Source organism: Dunckerocampus dactyliophorus, chromosome 8, assembly GCF_027744805.1.
Source record: "Dunckerocampus dactyliophorus isolate RoL2022-P2 chromosome 8, RoL_Ddac_1.1, whole genome shotgun sequence".
NCBI classification, from domain to species: domain Eukaryota; kingdom Metazoa; phylum Chordata; class Actinopteri; order Syngnathiformes; family Syngnathidae; genus Dunckerocampus; species Dunckerocampus dactyliophorus.
This window is the reverse complement of record NC_072826.1, coordinates 29,638,998-29,655,270: the sequence shown is the minus strand read 5'-3', so window position 1 is coordinate 29,655,270 and position 16,273 is coordinate 29,638,998. Positions and strand designations below refer to the sequence as shown.

The following is a 16,273-nucleotide window of genomic DNA, read 5'->3' as shown; positions in this document are numbered from 1 at the left end:
CAAGCGAGGTCAAAGTGACTTTTTCATCACCAAATCTAAAGTGTTTGCCCTTGAAAGTAAAAAAAAAAGTGAACATCTCTGCAAAGTTCTCGGAAGGTGTTTTCCCCGAGTAGGGGCCAAAATGCAACAGAATATAATGCCGCCGGCCATGGCGGTCTCCAGTGCGGAGGCAAAAGAACACGAGCAGATAAGACTGTGGGAAGGAGGCAGGCGCATGAGGAGACAGATTAGATAAAACACACATCACTGCGGCTACATGTGGGAGGGCGATGCTGCCGGGGATAACGCGGCCACACAAGAGCTGAATATAGAGGAGAGAAACGCTTACACAAAGCAGCACCCTGCATGTGTCCACGTATGTAATGCCTCTTACAACACCCGGGCTGAGATTGTTTCGGACTTTCAGGCTCTATATTATTCCGTGCACACCGCACTGCAGGAAGCGCAGCGAGGCGTGCGAAACGTGTAATATGCATTTAAAGACAACGTGAGCATCATGCAAACTCACAGGTGTTCCTGGGGGACCCTGAGGGCCTGGGATCGGTGCTGCTTCCGCTCCTTTGACGTACACAACCTAAGCGAGACATGCGGCGTGTGTGTGTTAGCGATGACATCATCACAACATGGCAGTTCTCTTAAAAGATGCGTGGAAATGCTGAGAGATCCAAGATTTTGGAGAGTGCTTGCGACGTGAGTCGGCCCTGCCTAAAGTGGCACCCCCTTCCTTCAACGATGTACAGTACGTGCGCCTGATGGCTTTGTTTTTATTCATGTCTTTCATTTGAAAGATAACGTGTCACCCAATTTACATGGTTAACAACGTACAATAACAGTAATCCCTCCTTTACCGTGGTTGCTTCCAGACCCGACCGTGAATAAGTGAATTTCTGCAAAGCAGCATTCCTTATTTATAACTGGAATGATTTTATAGTTAGAGCATGGAAACCTGTTTATGAGCTGTTGATTTTATTTTTAACATTATTAGAGCCCTCAAGACATGAAGTAACACCCCTATAGTCACCTTTACACTCCTACTACCCAGAATAGTAGACATAGTAAGAGAAAACAAGACATAGAAAACCTGTTTACCACCTTCTAAATACAGAGTATAACATTATTAGAACCCTCTAACACCCCTATAGTCACCTTTACACTCCTATTACGCAATATAGTAGACTGAACAAAAAGTGCTGAACAGTGCGTGTAAGATGGTCAGTCAAACGGTGCTGAACAGTGCGTTGTAACATGACTAGTTAAACAGTGTGTGTAAGATGGCTCGTTAAACAGTGCCGAACGGTGTGTAATATGGCTTGTTCAAAGGTGCCAAACAGTGTGTATAATATGGCGAGTTAAACGGTGCCGGACAGTGTATATGACATGACTAAGTTAAACCGTGTGTAAGATAGACAGTGCCGAACAGTGCGTGTAACATGACTAGTTAAACAGTGTGTGTAATATGGCTAGTTAAACAGTGTTGAACAGTGTATCTAACATCACGAGTTAAACGGTGTGTATGAGATGGCTAGTTAAACAGTGCATGTAAGACGGCTAGTTAAACAGTGCTGAACAGTGTACAGTATGTAAGACGGCTAGTTAAACAGTGCTGAACACTGTGTGTAAGATGGCTAGTTAAAAAGTGCCGAACAGTGTATCTAACATCGCTAGTTTAACGGTGTGTATGAGATGGCTAGTTAAACAGTGCTGAACAGTGCGTGTAAGATCGCTAGTTAAAAAGTGCTGAGTCATCTTGACAAGCATCATAATTGAACAGCCTTATAATTCCTTCGTCACACACTTTGTCAATCTCTCGCGCTCTCTTTTGTTGTCGCTTTTCGTTCTTTAGCCATTTCGCTTAAGCTATCCTCTTCATTAAGTGCAGCCTTTCGAAACGCGTCGGTGATAGTGGACGGTTGGCGGTCCGAGTAGTCCAAACAAAAGCTGTAGTCGTTCTACACTTGCTCAAACTTTCTTAAGATGTGTCAGAGATCGCTGCATAAGCATGAAAAGGTGATATTTAGCTTCCCACTTCACTGTTTCCTGAAGCTGCTCTCTAAGCATCATGGGAACGCTAGTTTTTAGCCATGAATTAGCCGCTTCGCTGTACAAGCAAGCCGCGGGATTCAAACCGTGAAATGGCGGTACTTGTGACTCTCAGCATTTACACAATGAGGAAAAGGTGAACGATATCACTGTCATCCTAGTCCAGTGGAACCTCAGTTTTCATTAGAGATGCACAATATCTTTTTTCACACAGATACTGATAACTTTTTTTTATATCTACTGGATTGTACCTGTTGATGCGTCCTAATCCAATATCATGACATTACTACTACCACATCACTACTATCAGGAGAACCAGAGTATAGAGGGGAGGGAGACACCAGACGTGGCCCAGAAAAGTGCACTGTATTCGGGCACACGCTCCGAGCAGCCGGTGTGCCTCCACGGAGGTCTCTGGCAAACCTTTTGCACTTTTCAAACGCGGTGGCGCTGGCGTTTCAGGTGGCTGATAAGGTTTTTTGTGTGCTCGATGTTTTTTTTTCCACCTCATCGCACGCGAAATGTCTCCGAAACAGTGAATGTTTGTTTCCAAGCGAGCTCAGGGGAAGTTATGACAGGTCGTTCACGTCACAGGCAGGCGCTCACCTGCACAGCGCAGGTAATCTCGCCACATTGGAGCGTTTTATAAAAATGATCGGGTTCATCGGTATGACGTCGTAATTCCCCCATATCGGCCCGATAATTATCGGTCTGATAATTGTCGCGCACCCCTAATTTTCAGCGGTAATTCGCTCCAAAAGTTCAGACGAAAACCGAAAATTCGTTTGTGTAGTAAATCCAATGAATCCGTTCAAGGCACCCCAAAATACCACCAAAAAATACATTTTATGGAGAATAACTATAGTTTTACATGCAGAACACAACGCAAAATGTTGAATGGATGGAAGTTATGGTTGATGCAGACTTCCTGTACATCCTGGTGAGATGCAATTCATTTGTGTTTCTCACCTTCTTTAGCAAAATGCTCAAACTTGCAACTTTCTTTGGCCCCATGACGGGTTATTTAGCAATCACACTCGCAGACAGCAAGTCAGCAATGCGTAGGGTGCTTTGTTTGGGCACGGACCGATACGTACCGGGCTAACGGACTAGTTTGTTACGTGCAACATCTTTACGTGCAATATCATTACGTGCCATTTTCCACTAAAAACTAAATCATACGTAAACTGGGGCGTACAAAAACTGAGGTTTGACTGTGTTTCTATTGTAATCATCCTATTATGTCGCCGTGTCACGTCCACCTGTCCAGGGGGGCCCATGCTGCCAGGCAGACCAGGGGGTCCCGGGGGTCCAGAGGGTCCGGAGGTCCCAGCCAAACCCCGCTCTCCTTTTTGTCCGTCACGGCCCTACAAAAATAAATCAATAAATAAATAAATAAGATTACACAACTGAGCCTCTCCACACAGGCGTGCTTCCTCCCAGGCTATAGTGGAGGAGACTGAACTATAACATCAAAGCAGGTGGCCGCTGCCACCCCTCCACTGATGTTCCACACATAATTAAAGGAATTTGCACATGAAAACAGAAGTCTGACATTTGGCACTGATCTGGAGTCTTCTCAGAAGTGTCTCCCTCTTAGAGGCTAAGTTTGATCATTAGAGGATAGGATGAGCTACACGGGAGCTGATCCTGTGACACCAATTGATGCGGCAGTGAGCCAGAGTGTGATGGTGCTCCCAATGATAGAGCAAACCACAGCTGAGGGGGGGCGGGGTAATGGCAGGGGGTGGATGTGAAATACAATAAAGTAAAGAAAGGCCAAATCAATGCAGGAAGTCGGCGGTGGGGCAGGTGGAGACGGAGAGGACAGGATGTAAAAACAAAGTGACGGCAGAGACACTCGAGAGGAACGATGATGGAAAGGAGATTCGGCAAAACTGACATCTCGGCCGGCCGCTCCCACGTCTCCTTTATCGCCCTGCGGATTAAAGAGAGCAGCGTCAGCATCCATAAGAAACACACACTCCCAATATTAACTAGCTAACGTCTTTTTGCCTGTCCTGTCCAGCAGCTTTGGCAAGCAAAGGTGCATCTCAAGAAATTAGAAGACAGTCACTGGTAATGTCATTTTAGTAGCATAGAGCTGAAATATTCAAGAACAATTTTTAACAATTTTTTTTTTTTATAAGACATAATATTACGAGAAACAAAACAACAAATAAAATTGCTATTTTTGGAAAATTTGGATGCAGGAAAACGTTAAAATGCCACAAGAACAAAGTCCAAATATTACGGGAATTAAGTCACAATTACGAGAAGAACATTTACGAGTGTTGAAGTAGTTGGAAAATTTATAAAAAACAGCAAAAATGGTAAAAACAGCTGCAATTTCACAATAAGAAAGTGAAAATATGAAGAGAAAAAAGTCCTCTTCTAATGAAAAAAAAAGTTGCAATTTTACGAGAATAATCTGGTAATATGAGGAAAAATAGCATATTAAAATAGTCATTTTAGTAGCCTAAAGTTGAAATATTAAAGAATAAATGTGTAATGAAAAAAAAATCATAATATTATGAGAAACAAACAAAACAACTAATAAAATTGTAATTTTTTGAATATTTGGTTGCAGGAAAAAGTTATAATGCTACAAGAATAAAGTCCAAATTACGAGAAGAAAATTTACCAGAAGAAAGTTGAAATAGCTGGAAAATTACCAAAAAAACAACAGAAAAAAACAGCTGTAATTTTACAAGAAAAAACTAAGGAAAAATAATGTCATTTTAGTAGCATCGAATTGAAATTGAAAAAACTGTTAATATTTTTACAGTCGGAATATTATGAGAAACAAACAAAATAAAGAATAAAGTTGTAATTTTTAGGAAATTAGGTTGGAGGAAAGTCATAATATTACAGGAACAAAGTCAAAATATGATGCGAATAAAGTCCTAATTACGAGAAGGAATATCCGGGAAAAAAAACAATTGGAAAAACGAGTAAAGAATTGATAGTAATAATAGGCTTTTTCAACATAGCACATGTACAGTACATGTACACGTGCACATGCACATGTACATGTACATGTACATGTGCATGTGCGGTACATACATACATGTGTTGCTGTACAAAATATCAGTGTGGCAAAGTTGCATCCTTTCATTTAACCCAACAACATCAGCAAATGGATAAAAACATAACGCCAATGATAAGAATATGTTGCATTTCGTCTTGTTTAGAAGGTAAAGCCTTAAAGATGTTCCGTTCCAAGCGGTCACTTTGATGTTTCTAACATAAGAAGAGAGGGAATAGTCACAAACCTTTCGCCCATCTTCCCCTGGCACACCATCTTCGCCCTGTGTAATCAAAACAAACTGCATTAGCGACTCTGCAGGAGGAAAGTGAATAACGGCCGGTTGTGCAGCGGGGGCACTCAGATAATTTAGTGGCACCACTTTACAGGCTCGTTCAAGACGACCATTATGCAGTCAAGCTTGAAATAAAAGCCCGCACTGTCTCCATCTCCGGGAACGAGCACATTTGATTCTCATTTCATCCCGTTTTCTACTACTTCAAACAGCATGTACACATGTTAGCAAGGGAGAATCCTATTTGTTACCACTTTGCCAGGAAGCCCGGGTTTGCCATCGTCACCCGCTTTACCCTGAAACACCACAGAGCAGCACACAGTTACCATCAAACAGCCGTACACAATATGCTTATCTCTAAAGGATGGACTTGTACTCACAGGTGTCCCTGACGTGCCTGGAGGTCCCGCAGGCCCCGTGGCACCCTGCTCACCTCGAAGTCCTGGTAAACCCTGGGAGATTCATTAGGTTATCAATGATTTGTCCTGTAGTTTTGTTGCATGAGATAGAAGAACATACAGGAGAAGCATCATTGTGCTTAGCATGCGGCTATTCCTGGCTGAGCAGCTACGCGCTTTAAGGGCCGTGACAACCGCCTTTCTAATGCGAAGGTAAACTGACCAAGAGAGACACTCCTCATCTGCTGAAAAATGGCAAGAATGTACGTTTTACACTGTTGGATCTTAAGGAGGTTCTCAGTAGCAACTTATTGCAAAGAAGCATTAAAGTGAAATAGGCTGTTCATCAGTTGATCAAAAGTTTAAGAGCACAGCCTTTAAAAGGCAAAATGTTGGCAAAAATGAGACATTGAAAGGAGGAAGAAAGTTTTATTCTCCCTTGACGGTCCTGATGGCTTCCAACGTTACTGGCATGACAAGGAGATCCCACCTGAGATGTTTTCCACCATCATGATCCTTCAATGGAACAATGGAGCGTCAGGTTGTGCAGGGGCGTCAAACGGCAGACAGCTATGTGGAGATGTTGCAGGGTGACTGAAGGCCCTCGTCTGTGTGGTAATGACTGGCTTTTTCAACAGGACAACGCTGCACTTCACAAAGAGGAATAAGATCACTCTTTTGGACCATCCTGCGTGTTCCCCTCATCTAAACCCAATGGAGAACATTTGGGGATGGATTTACAAAATTGGACGTGAGTTCCAGACAGTGAAGCCATCTTCCCCACCTGGAGCAACATTCCCACTAGCCTCCTGGAAACACTGGCATCAAGCACACCCAAAGCCATTTTTCACCTGAATGGCACAGCTACTCACTACTCACTGCTTTTTAGACATTTTACTGTGATTTTAGGCTTTTTTTTTTTTTTTTTTTTACTTTTGATCAGCTGGTGAACAGCCTATTTCACTTTAATGCTTCTTTGCGATAAATTGCTTTGTTGTCTCACTCCCATTTCTTCTTTTTGCATTTTGAAGCTCTACTTAGAACCTCCTTAAGATCCAACAGTGCAAAATGTACATTCCTCACATTTTTCAAGTGGTCTTAACATTTTGATCATAACATTTTTGTCCTCTGCAGGATGCACACATGCATGCCCTTCATGTGTGCAAGAGGTGCACGTTAGGGGTGTCCAAAGTGAATAAGAATATTCTACTGTATATCAGAAATTAAACCTAACATTATAAAGGAGGACTACGGTCACACTGCAAAGAATATCATTTGAACAATGCCCCAGTTTTCATATAATTACACTTTCTTGTTTCTCGCACAAGATTGCATGGAGCAACCTAGTCCAGTGCCCAAACAAAGCACCCTCGGTGTTGCTGACTCACTGTCCGTGCATTGATTGTATTGACTTGACTGCCACATAACCTGCCACGGGGCCAAAGGAAGTTGCGGGTGCCAGCAATTTGAAAAAGAAGGTAAGAAACACAAATGAATTCGAGAAAGAACTCATGGCCAAGTATGAGGATGTAGTCCCCTCCCCTCCTCTGCTCCTTGCCATCTTTGTCAACAAGAGTCTTCAATAATGGTAACAATTATGTTAATGTTCTAGCTAGACAGATACTTTATTAGAATGATCATATAATAATATTATAATTAGGGATGTCCGATGATATCGTTCTGATATTGGCATAAACATCTGTCAATATTCTTTTTTTTCCCCTATAATGAAAGCCGATACGGACCTTTAAGCACCCAAGCTACACAATCTGCTGCCCCATGTAGTTGTAATAATGTGGCACTCACGGGGCGGCGAGGAAGATAACTCCTTATTTTGCAAGCAGAGTAACAACAGAGCTCACAACAAACTTATCAAACTCCACTGAAATTGCGGGGGAGCGGGGGATAATAAGTCCATATGGTAATAAGTCCAGTCCTGTCCTTCCAGTTGGACGATATCGGCATCGGTTATGGGCAAAAAATCCAACATCCATAATTACAATTAGAATGATCATATCATTCTAATCATATACTATAATCCCCTTGAGGAAATGTGGGTGTCCAGTAGCTCGCAATATAGATTAAGGTCCTACAACACAATAGAAATCTCTAAACAGAAATCTAGCATGAAAGTAATAAGAAATCTAAAATGGACATATTAAAAAAGAATAATAAATATGAGGAAACAAATCAAATCTGTAAGACCATTCCAAATATATACAGCATGTAAAACTAGTAAAATATAATATATAATTATATTTTTGGGGGTGTGGAGCAGATTAATTGGATTGACATTGTTTCCTATGTAAAAACATTGTCTCGGTCGGCCCTTTTGGAATGAATTCATCTGTACAAGATATCACACTAATACTAATATTTTTGTCAGCCATGCATATATTTTGTGAGGCCGTCGGCGGAGAGAGTGTGGACATGCACATCATGTTTCTCATGTCTTCTTGAGGTTTCAGCCGCCTACTCACATCTCTTCCAGCATCTCCCTGTTTCCCAGCATCGCCCTGCAATATAAAAAAAGACAACAAGCATGCGGAACATATTAGCAATGCGTGTGTTCTGCCCTGGATGATGTTCTTTGTAGTGTAGATTTGTTGGCTTTGGAGATCCAGTACCCTCTGACCAGGTGGACCGGGAGCACCTGGTTTACCATCCAGACCAGGACGACCATCCAAACCCGAGGCCCCCCTTTCGCCCTGATCACACAGAAAGGTTAAAGACGTTTAACAGTAGTATATTCGGGAGGGTATATGGTCTACAGCAGTGGTCCCCAACCCCCGGGTCATTTGGTACCGGGCTGTAGAGAAAGAAAAAATAATTTCCATTATTTCATTTTTTTATGTTTTACTTTTTATTTTCAAAAGAGACCGGATTCTCTCTGTTACATCCATTAGACAACGTCTAACTTGACGCATGTCCATGGTGCATGTGCTAACTTTATCTCATGCCGCACAGATAGACTACTACTGTATTTTTACCATTTTTCTTTCACCTCATATTTGGTGTCAAATGCTGATACTATGTGGGAATGCATAAAGGTAAGATTTGATGACTTACTGAGTGCTAATGTGCACATTTGTCTCAAGTGAATTCATGCTAGCGCACTTCCTCTTACCACACACGTCAAACAGCCATGTAATCATCTCTCTGGAAACACTTGGCTGGAACTTGAACTGGCGGATGGTGGGTCAGCATTCATTTTGTGCTTTTAATTTGATCTTATTCATGTCTTAGTTTTACACAATACATCATAAATAAGATAAATCGCTAAATCGCTAAATAAGATAAATAAGATCGCTATAATGTACGGCACCCCCCCCCGGGAACACAAGCCGGTCCGTGGGTCAAAAAAGCTAAATTAGCATTCACACTGTACACTGTACAAATGACACACAAAGGGCATAAAATACAGGGATAAAAATATTAAATACAAGAATTAAATGAAACAAAAGATAAACTAACAACTCCTTACTTCTATCCCTGAGGTTGTCTTGCGCACTGAAAGGGGCGTTCCAAAGGAGGGAGACCACTATACTGCTTAGTTATCACTGTCCATTTCATAGGGAGCAGATCCTTTCACATGTTCAAAGATACTGTCTTCATCCTTCATGGTGGGAGCATTTTACTATGTCTAATTTCAATTTACCGTTCACTTTCACTTTCCTTTTCTGTGATGCATCGCATCACGCTTCGGAGACATAATGAAGGGGAAAAAGGTCACTAAAAAGAACAAACGTGAGATCCTTCCTCAGTGTAGCGACGCGTGACCACGCATTCTTCCTATCATGCATTGTTGTGCATATGCAGTCTTCCGCCACACGCACGCCACTAGTTCTCTTTTGTATTTTCTACAGTATTAATTAATGAGAGTGCGTACGTAACTACGAAACGCCGTAACATGAGGACCGCCTGCACAAATATATACAGTGGCGTGAAAAAGTGTTTGAACCCTTCCTGATTTCTTATATTTTTGCATGTTTGTCACCCTTAGCGGTTTCGGATCATCAAACTAATTTAAAATATTAGTCAATGACAACACAACTGAACACAAAATGCAATTTTTAAAAGAAACTTTTAAATAAGGGAGAAAAAAAATTCCAAACCTACATGACCCTGTGTGAAATAGTGATTTCTCCCCTTGTTAAAAGTGCCCCCCCCAAAAAAAGACATAACTTAACTGCAATTAATGGAAATCTATCAGTTGAAGGTTATAAAGCCATTTCTAAAGCTTTGGGACTCCAGCCAACCACAGTGAGAGCCATTATCCACAAACAAAACATGGAACAGTGATCAACCTTCCCAGGAGTGGCCGGACAACCAAAATGACCCCAGGAGTGACGACACATCGAATTCTGCAAAATTCCTCCACAGCGCTGGAAGAGACTCATTGCAAGTTACGACTGCTAAGGGGGGCCCAACCTGTTATTAGGTTTAGGGGACAATCACTTTTTTACACAGGGACATGTAGCTTTGGATGTTTTTTCTACTTGAATAATAAAAAAAGCATCATTTAAAAACTGCATTTTGTGTTGAGTTGTGTTGTCATTGACTAATATTTCCATTTGTTTGATGACCTGAAACATTTAAGTGTGACAAAAGAAATCAGGAAGGGGCAAACACTTTTTCATACCACTGTACTGTATGTACGCATCCATATGTGCCTCTGGGTACTTTCTTAAGAAAATGGGGGTTAGCAGGTGGGATGGTGGGTTGAGTTTATTTCAAACCTTGTCTCCAGGGCCTCCCCTGTCTCCCGTGTCACCCTGAGAAATATTCAAAGTACAGCTGGTAAATATGAGCGGAACACAACAAAATCTTTGTATTTCTTGATGCAGTGGTGCAGGGAGCAAACTCACTCTGGAGCCTGCTTGCCCACGTTGTCCCTCAGGACCCTTTGCAGACAGCAGGGAGGGAAGAAGTCACACAGGTTTAGCAGTCATGCATAGCAAATCAAAATGGAAAGGGGTCAGTGTGCATACTGATGCATACACCAACGCTTATCAGGAGCTCATGGAAGCATATTTTAAGTGACAAGTAGGAGGCAAGACTCACTCTTGGGCCTACGGTTCCAGGGGTCCCGGCTTCACCTTTCTGGCCTTTGCCGCCGTTCGCTCCTGGGTCGCCTGCTTCACCCTGACAATCGTGACATGTTAATATAATCTTCAGCGCTGGTGTTTTAGGAGCCAGCTTCAAGAGCAGTACTGATGAAACGGTGTGATATTGGAGAGACTGAGTGCCTTGATCCTTTTCTCCATGCTTCGTATCTGCACAAGCAGATGGCTGCAGGTCAAGGTGAACAGTTTGTCGGCGGTTTGAGCCACACTGCCACAGATTGTTTTGAAAACGGTCCTCGGGCCCGACAAAGGTGACCCATTATTAAGCTTAAGTGTTGACCCTGCAGAGCCGGGCTTTCTTTTCATAGCAGATAAGACCCTTTGGTGGTGGGTTTAATGCAGGGGTCTCAAACTCAATTTCACTGGGGGCCACTGGAGGGAGAGTCTGGGTGAGGCTGGGCCGCGTATTGGGAGTAGAGCTGGGAATCTTAGGGTACCTCACGATACGAAACGCCATACGTGGCGATTGGGCCGTCAGTTTGAGACCCGTGGTTTAACGGGTCCCTGGCATGATTCATCAACTTTGATTAAATATGTTACATATTGTTTGTAATTATCTTCTACATTGTTCAATTTTTGAAATATTATTTTATAGTTGATGGTATACATTTATAGTTGATGGCGCCACCCATGACAAATTAGCTCTCACAGTTCAGTCTCATTTCCGGAAGTGACGTCATCAGAGTGACACCTCTCAGCTAAAGCACAGTAAACAAACGCTTCTCAAGGTCGTTGGTGGACTTGGTTCAGTATATTTTTCATCAAAATTTTTCATCATGCCAAAATGTTGTGTTGCTGCTGGATGTATCCCAGTCATACTGTCAGTTTTTCTTTTCCAAAAGAGGAAGGTTTAAGACAACAATGGACGAAACAAGTGCAGCGAATGAAAGACAGAAGGACACCCACCTTGAGTTCTGTTCTTTGCAGTGATCATTTCACTGATGACTGCTTTGAAGGAACACCTTTACAAGAAGCATTTGGGTTGAGAGCACGGTACAAACGCATTTTGGAAAAGGATGCTATTCCACCGGTACACAAAACAAAGACGTTTCCACAGAACTGTTTACATAATGTCTTCAAAACACAATTCCACCATAGCGACAAGGCTGCAAAGCATTATACGTGTTATATAAACATTTTTTCACAGCCCTATGTTTACTGTGGCGGGCGGGGGCGGCATTTGCGGATGCGACGGCAACAAAATATGAAATAAATCAGGCTAGAAAGATCCCTTTGCACTCATTAAGAAGCTCATTTAAAAGACTAATTGAAGGATGAGCAACTCCTGAGTAATTTACACTTACCATTCTGCGTTTTCAAGGCGACCAATCTTCATTTCCTTGTCTTAAGGCTTAAATCCACGTTTTGCAAGTTCTCTATTTCATCTCCAAATGTTTCTCCCTTCTTTTCTCCTCAAAAACTATTGACACTTGGCTCAAATCTTGGCTATCCTCTGTCTCGTACACCGCCATGTTTGTTTACCTGAGTGATAGTACCCCGATTGCGTCACTTCCGGAAATGAGACCGAACAGCGAGAGCTAGCTCATAATGGCCGGCACCATGAACTATGAATTTAATTGTTGCGAATTTACCATTTGCTTTCAAAAATTTAACTATGTAGAACATAATTATAAACAATATAGAACATATTTAAGCATTATATATCGATATAAATGATATTTATAAACTGTGTGTGTGTGCAAAACAGCTATGAGATCAGAGTGCATCGGCCAAGATGACCTCATGATCGCACGTCATGTTTCTGCTATCAACAAGCCTTTGTCATGTCTTGTTCAAAGCAGAAGGAAAATATTCCATTCCCAGACCCACTGGGAAAAAAGCGCCTCAAAATGTTGTTATCAAGGTAGCAAACATTGACATTTGCCGTCTATCAGGACTTGGAATGTGGGGAAAAATTCCCACATTTACTTCAGTTAGCAATTTTCTACTAACTACTTTCCCATTGAACAAGAATGGGCAATTTATTTGGTGCCCCCTACTGGTGGAAAATCATATCTATATTCCGCGCAGAGGCGATAAGGTGGTAGTGTGGTCGTGTACCAACCTGGTGGATGTGAGTTCAGTCCTACGCTTTTTTCCATCCTTATTCAATTTCAACACATTCAAATTCTGATTGTTTTTCAAGTCCCAGGTTAGTCATGTGTTGCCCCCTCCTGGTGGACAACTATATTAGCATATCATTTATTCATATTATTATTCGACTTCATTCAAACTATTGTAAAATATTCCTACATTGATTCTACATCTCAACAGCTTTTCCGCATCCATGTGCAATTTCTACTGGAATTGCTTCATCTGTTTTTAAGGTAGTGAAAATTAGGATTGAATTTGAAACATGAAATTTTCTCCAAGCCAGTCTTGAAAAAGAGCAGTCTTATAAACGGATAAACACAGCATTAGGTCATGTGACAGCTGCAAATCACCATAAGTCTTTCTGGTGTTGCCATGGCGACTGCCCTGCTGGACTCCTTGGCCTCCTCATTTCTGCTACAAGTTCTTTTTGTATTTGACAGAACTTTTTTGTTAGTCACGACATGGTGACATTTTTTTTTAATTGATGAAAATCCCTGCTGTGTTAACACATGGATGGCAAGTGCTGGTGGACAACGTGATCTCTTTACTCACCTTCTCGCCTCTTTCTCCTTTCAGCTGGCCCTGGATGTCAGCCTGTTGGGGACAAAATAAACACATGGCAAAGGTGGGTGGTTCAATAGTTTAAAAATATCAATCACAATCCATTTTGGAAAATATGGTTGATTTATTTTTAGTGATTAGTATACAGTGGTGTGAAAAAGTGTTGATTTCTTTTTTTTTTTTTGCATGTTTGTCACACTTAAATGTTTCAGATCATCAAACAAATTCAAATATTAGTCAATGACAACACAGCTGAACACTTTATGCACTTTTTAAATGAAACTTTTTATTATTAAGGGAGAAAAACATCCAAAGCTACATGGTCCTGTGTGAAAAAGTGATTGCCCCCTAAAGCTAATAAGTGGTTGGCCCCCCTTAGCAGCAACAACTGCAATCAAGCGTTTGCCATAACTTGCAATGAGTCTCTTACAGCGCTGGGGAGGAATTTTGCACAACTGTTGTCATTCAGCCACATTGGAGGCTTTTCCAGCATGAAGCGCCTTTTTAAGGTCATGCCACAGCATCTCAATAGGAGTCACCGACAGATGGCCAGACATTCTCCTTCAGCAGAATTCATGCTTCCATTTATTACAGTAAGTCTTCCAGGTCCCGAGGTAGCAAAACAGCCCCAGACCATCACACTGCCACCACCATATTTTACTGTTGCTATGATGTTCTTTTTCTGAAATGCAGTGTTACTTTTACGCCAGATATAATGGGACACACGCCTTCCAAAAAGTTCAACTTTTGTCTCATCAGACCACAGAGTATTTCCCCAAAGGTCTTGGGGATCATCAAGATGTTTTCTGACAAAATTGAGACGAACCTTAATGTTCGTTTTCTTCAGCGGTGGTCTTGGAACTCTGCCATGCAGGCCGTTTTTGCCCAGTGTCTTTCTTATGGTGGAGTCATGAACACTGACCTTAACTGAGGCAAGTGAGGTCTGCACTTCTTTGGATGTTGTTGTGGGGTCTTTTGTGACCTCTTTGGGTCACTCCTGGGAAGGTTCACCACTGTTCCATGTTTTTGCCATTTGTGGATAATGGCTCTCTGGATAATGGTTCATTCGTCGTCCCAAAGCTTTAGAAATGGCTCAATTAATGTCAGTTAAATTATGTTTTAACACAGAGGTAATCACTTTTTCACACAGGGCCATATAGGTTTGGATTTTTTTCTCCTTTAATAATAAAACGTTTAATTTAAAAACTGCATTTTGTGTTGAGTTGTGTTGTCATTGACTAATATTTACATTTGTTTGATGATCTGAAACATTTAAGTGTGACAAACATGCAAAAAAATAAGAAATCAGGAAGCAAACACTTTTTTCACACCACTGGATATGCTTGGGTGGAAATAGAAACATACCACTTTCCCTGGTGGCCCTGGAGGTCCTTGAAGTCCCTTCAGGAAAGAGAATCAAATGTGTGAATCTATATTCACTAAGTGCATGTACGTATATGAAGTTAGGTTTTATGAGGACAAACCTGTTGTCCCTTCTCTCCTCTGGGCCCAGCGGGTCCGGGGTTTCCCTGTGATCCAATACAGATCAATAAAGACACTGAGCATCTGACCTCCCCCCTCCTGTGCAAAGGCACGGCTACATATCGGAAAACTGTCTGTATGAAGATACATAAATGCGTGCCTCACATTTCGCCCCAGCTCTCCTGGCTCTCCGGCGTCTCCTTTCTCTCCAGGACGACCCGGCTGACCTGCGAGTCCCTGAGGGCCATTCCACACAAATCAAAATATGCCGATACTAATCTGTGAAATCTGCTGGTTCGGTCTGAAGTTATCATCAGTCGTACCCTCACTCCTCGTTCTCCAGGCTTCCCGGGAAGTCCTGACTCGCCCTGATGGAAGACACGTTACAAAAAGACTGAGACAATACACAATACACAACGACTCGTGTTGTGTACATTAGGGTGACTCTTATGTATAATGATTCATTTTTTTAAGGTGTAAAATTTCAGTCTCTCACCCGCTAAATATGTTCCACTTGCGAAAAACTAATAAAAAAACATGGTCATTTTATGCAATTTTTAAAGGTGGCCCTGAGTTTTATTGTGGCAATTTTGCTTGTGCCATAGTTTGCAGAGTCTTCCAAACTCAAGTTGTAACTCGTAATTCAAATGAATAAGTCAAATGACATTCCCAGCCTTAATGGTTTAACAATAAAACTTAAGCGTTCAAGAAAACATGTTAAATTTGATGAGTGCATCATTTTAAACAGACAGTCTCAAGTCAAATGCTATCCAAGTGAGCTGTTCAGTTTTGCGAGTAAGGTTGCTTCAGGTTAAGGTGCATGAAGCATCCAAATGGCGGCCGGTATGACGTGTGTTTAGTATCAGTCATTTCTGGCACGTAAGAACTAATCAAGTAGGCATTGTTGCGTCTGTCTAATCAGCAGCAGGCATCAGAAGACTCTAAAACTACTGACAAAAGCACGACTCAGCAGTGCCAGCAAATTAATTCACTCTGCCTGAAAACTTCAAAGGCCCAGGACCACCTCAAAATACTGGCCAAATTTTTCCAATAAAAAAAAATAAATGGGACAAATTCCAAGGGTGAAAAGTGGCCACCCGAGTGTACATTTTAAAATACGATGCCAGAAGTTGCAGAAGTGATCAAATAACTTACAGGAGTGCCTTCATCTCCTTTCTCCCCTCTTTCTCCCTGGAAAACAAGACTTGTGTGACTTTTCAACAATGATGAGGCCAAAAATAAACACACA

At 41.8% G+C, this 16,273-nt stretch overlaps 1 protein-coding gene across 3 annotated transcripts in view; it reads right to left on the bottom strand.

The window, feature by feature from the left end:
• The window catches only part of col7a1 (collagen, type VII, alpha 1), a 135,296-nt gene that overhangs the window by 49,745 nt on the left and 69,278 nt on the right, over window positions 1–16,273 (bottom strand). For 2 of the 3 annotated variants that reach the window (XR_008572235.1, XR_008572236.1), the window contains exons 52-67: window positions 16,180–16,215; window positions 15,348–15,392; window positions 15,190–15,261; window positions 15,027–15,071; window positions 14,908–14,943; window positions 13,534–13,575; window positions 10,826–10,906; window positions 10,630–10,665; window positions 10,501–10,536; window positions 8,242–8,469; window positions 5,744–5,815; window positions 5,615–5,659; window positions 5,316–5,351; window positions 3,944–3,979; window positions 3,303–3,407; window positions 509–574 (exon numbers count right to left, since the gene is read on the bottom strand). Coding sequence is in view for 1 of the 3 variants with exons in the window: in XM_054784696.1 (XP_054640671.1) it covers window positions 509–574; window positions 3,303–3,407; window positions 3,944–3,979; window positions 5,316–5,351; window positions 5,615–5,659; window positions 5,744–5,815; window positions 8,242–8,277; window positions 8,389–8,469; window positions 10,501–10,536; window positions 10,630–10,665; window positions 10,826–10,906; window positions 13,534–13,575; window positions 14,908–14,943; window positions 15,027–15,071; window positions 15,190–15,261; window positions 15,348–15,392; window positions 16,180–16,215 (906 nt within the window). In the remaining 2 variants the exon portion in view is untranslated. The remainder of the gene's footprint in view (window positions 1–508; window positions 575–3,302; window positions 3,408–3,943; window positions 3,980–5,315; window positions 5,352–5,614; window positions 5,660–5,743; window positions 5,816–8,241; window positions 8,470–10,500; window positions 10,537–10,629; window positions 10,666–10,825; window positions 10,907–13,533; window positions 13,576–14,907; window positions 14,944–15,026; window positions 15,072–15,189; window positions 15,262–15,347; window positions 15,393–16,179; window positions 16,216–16,273) is intronic. The other variant, XM_054784696.1, reaches the window with a different exon arrangement.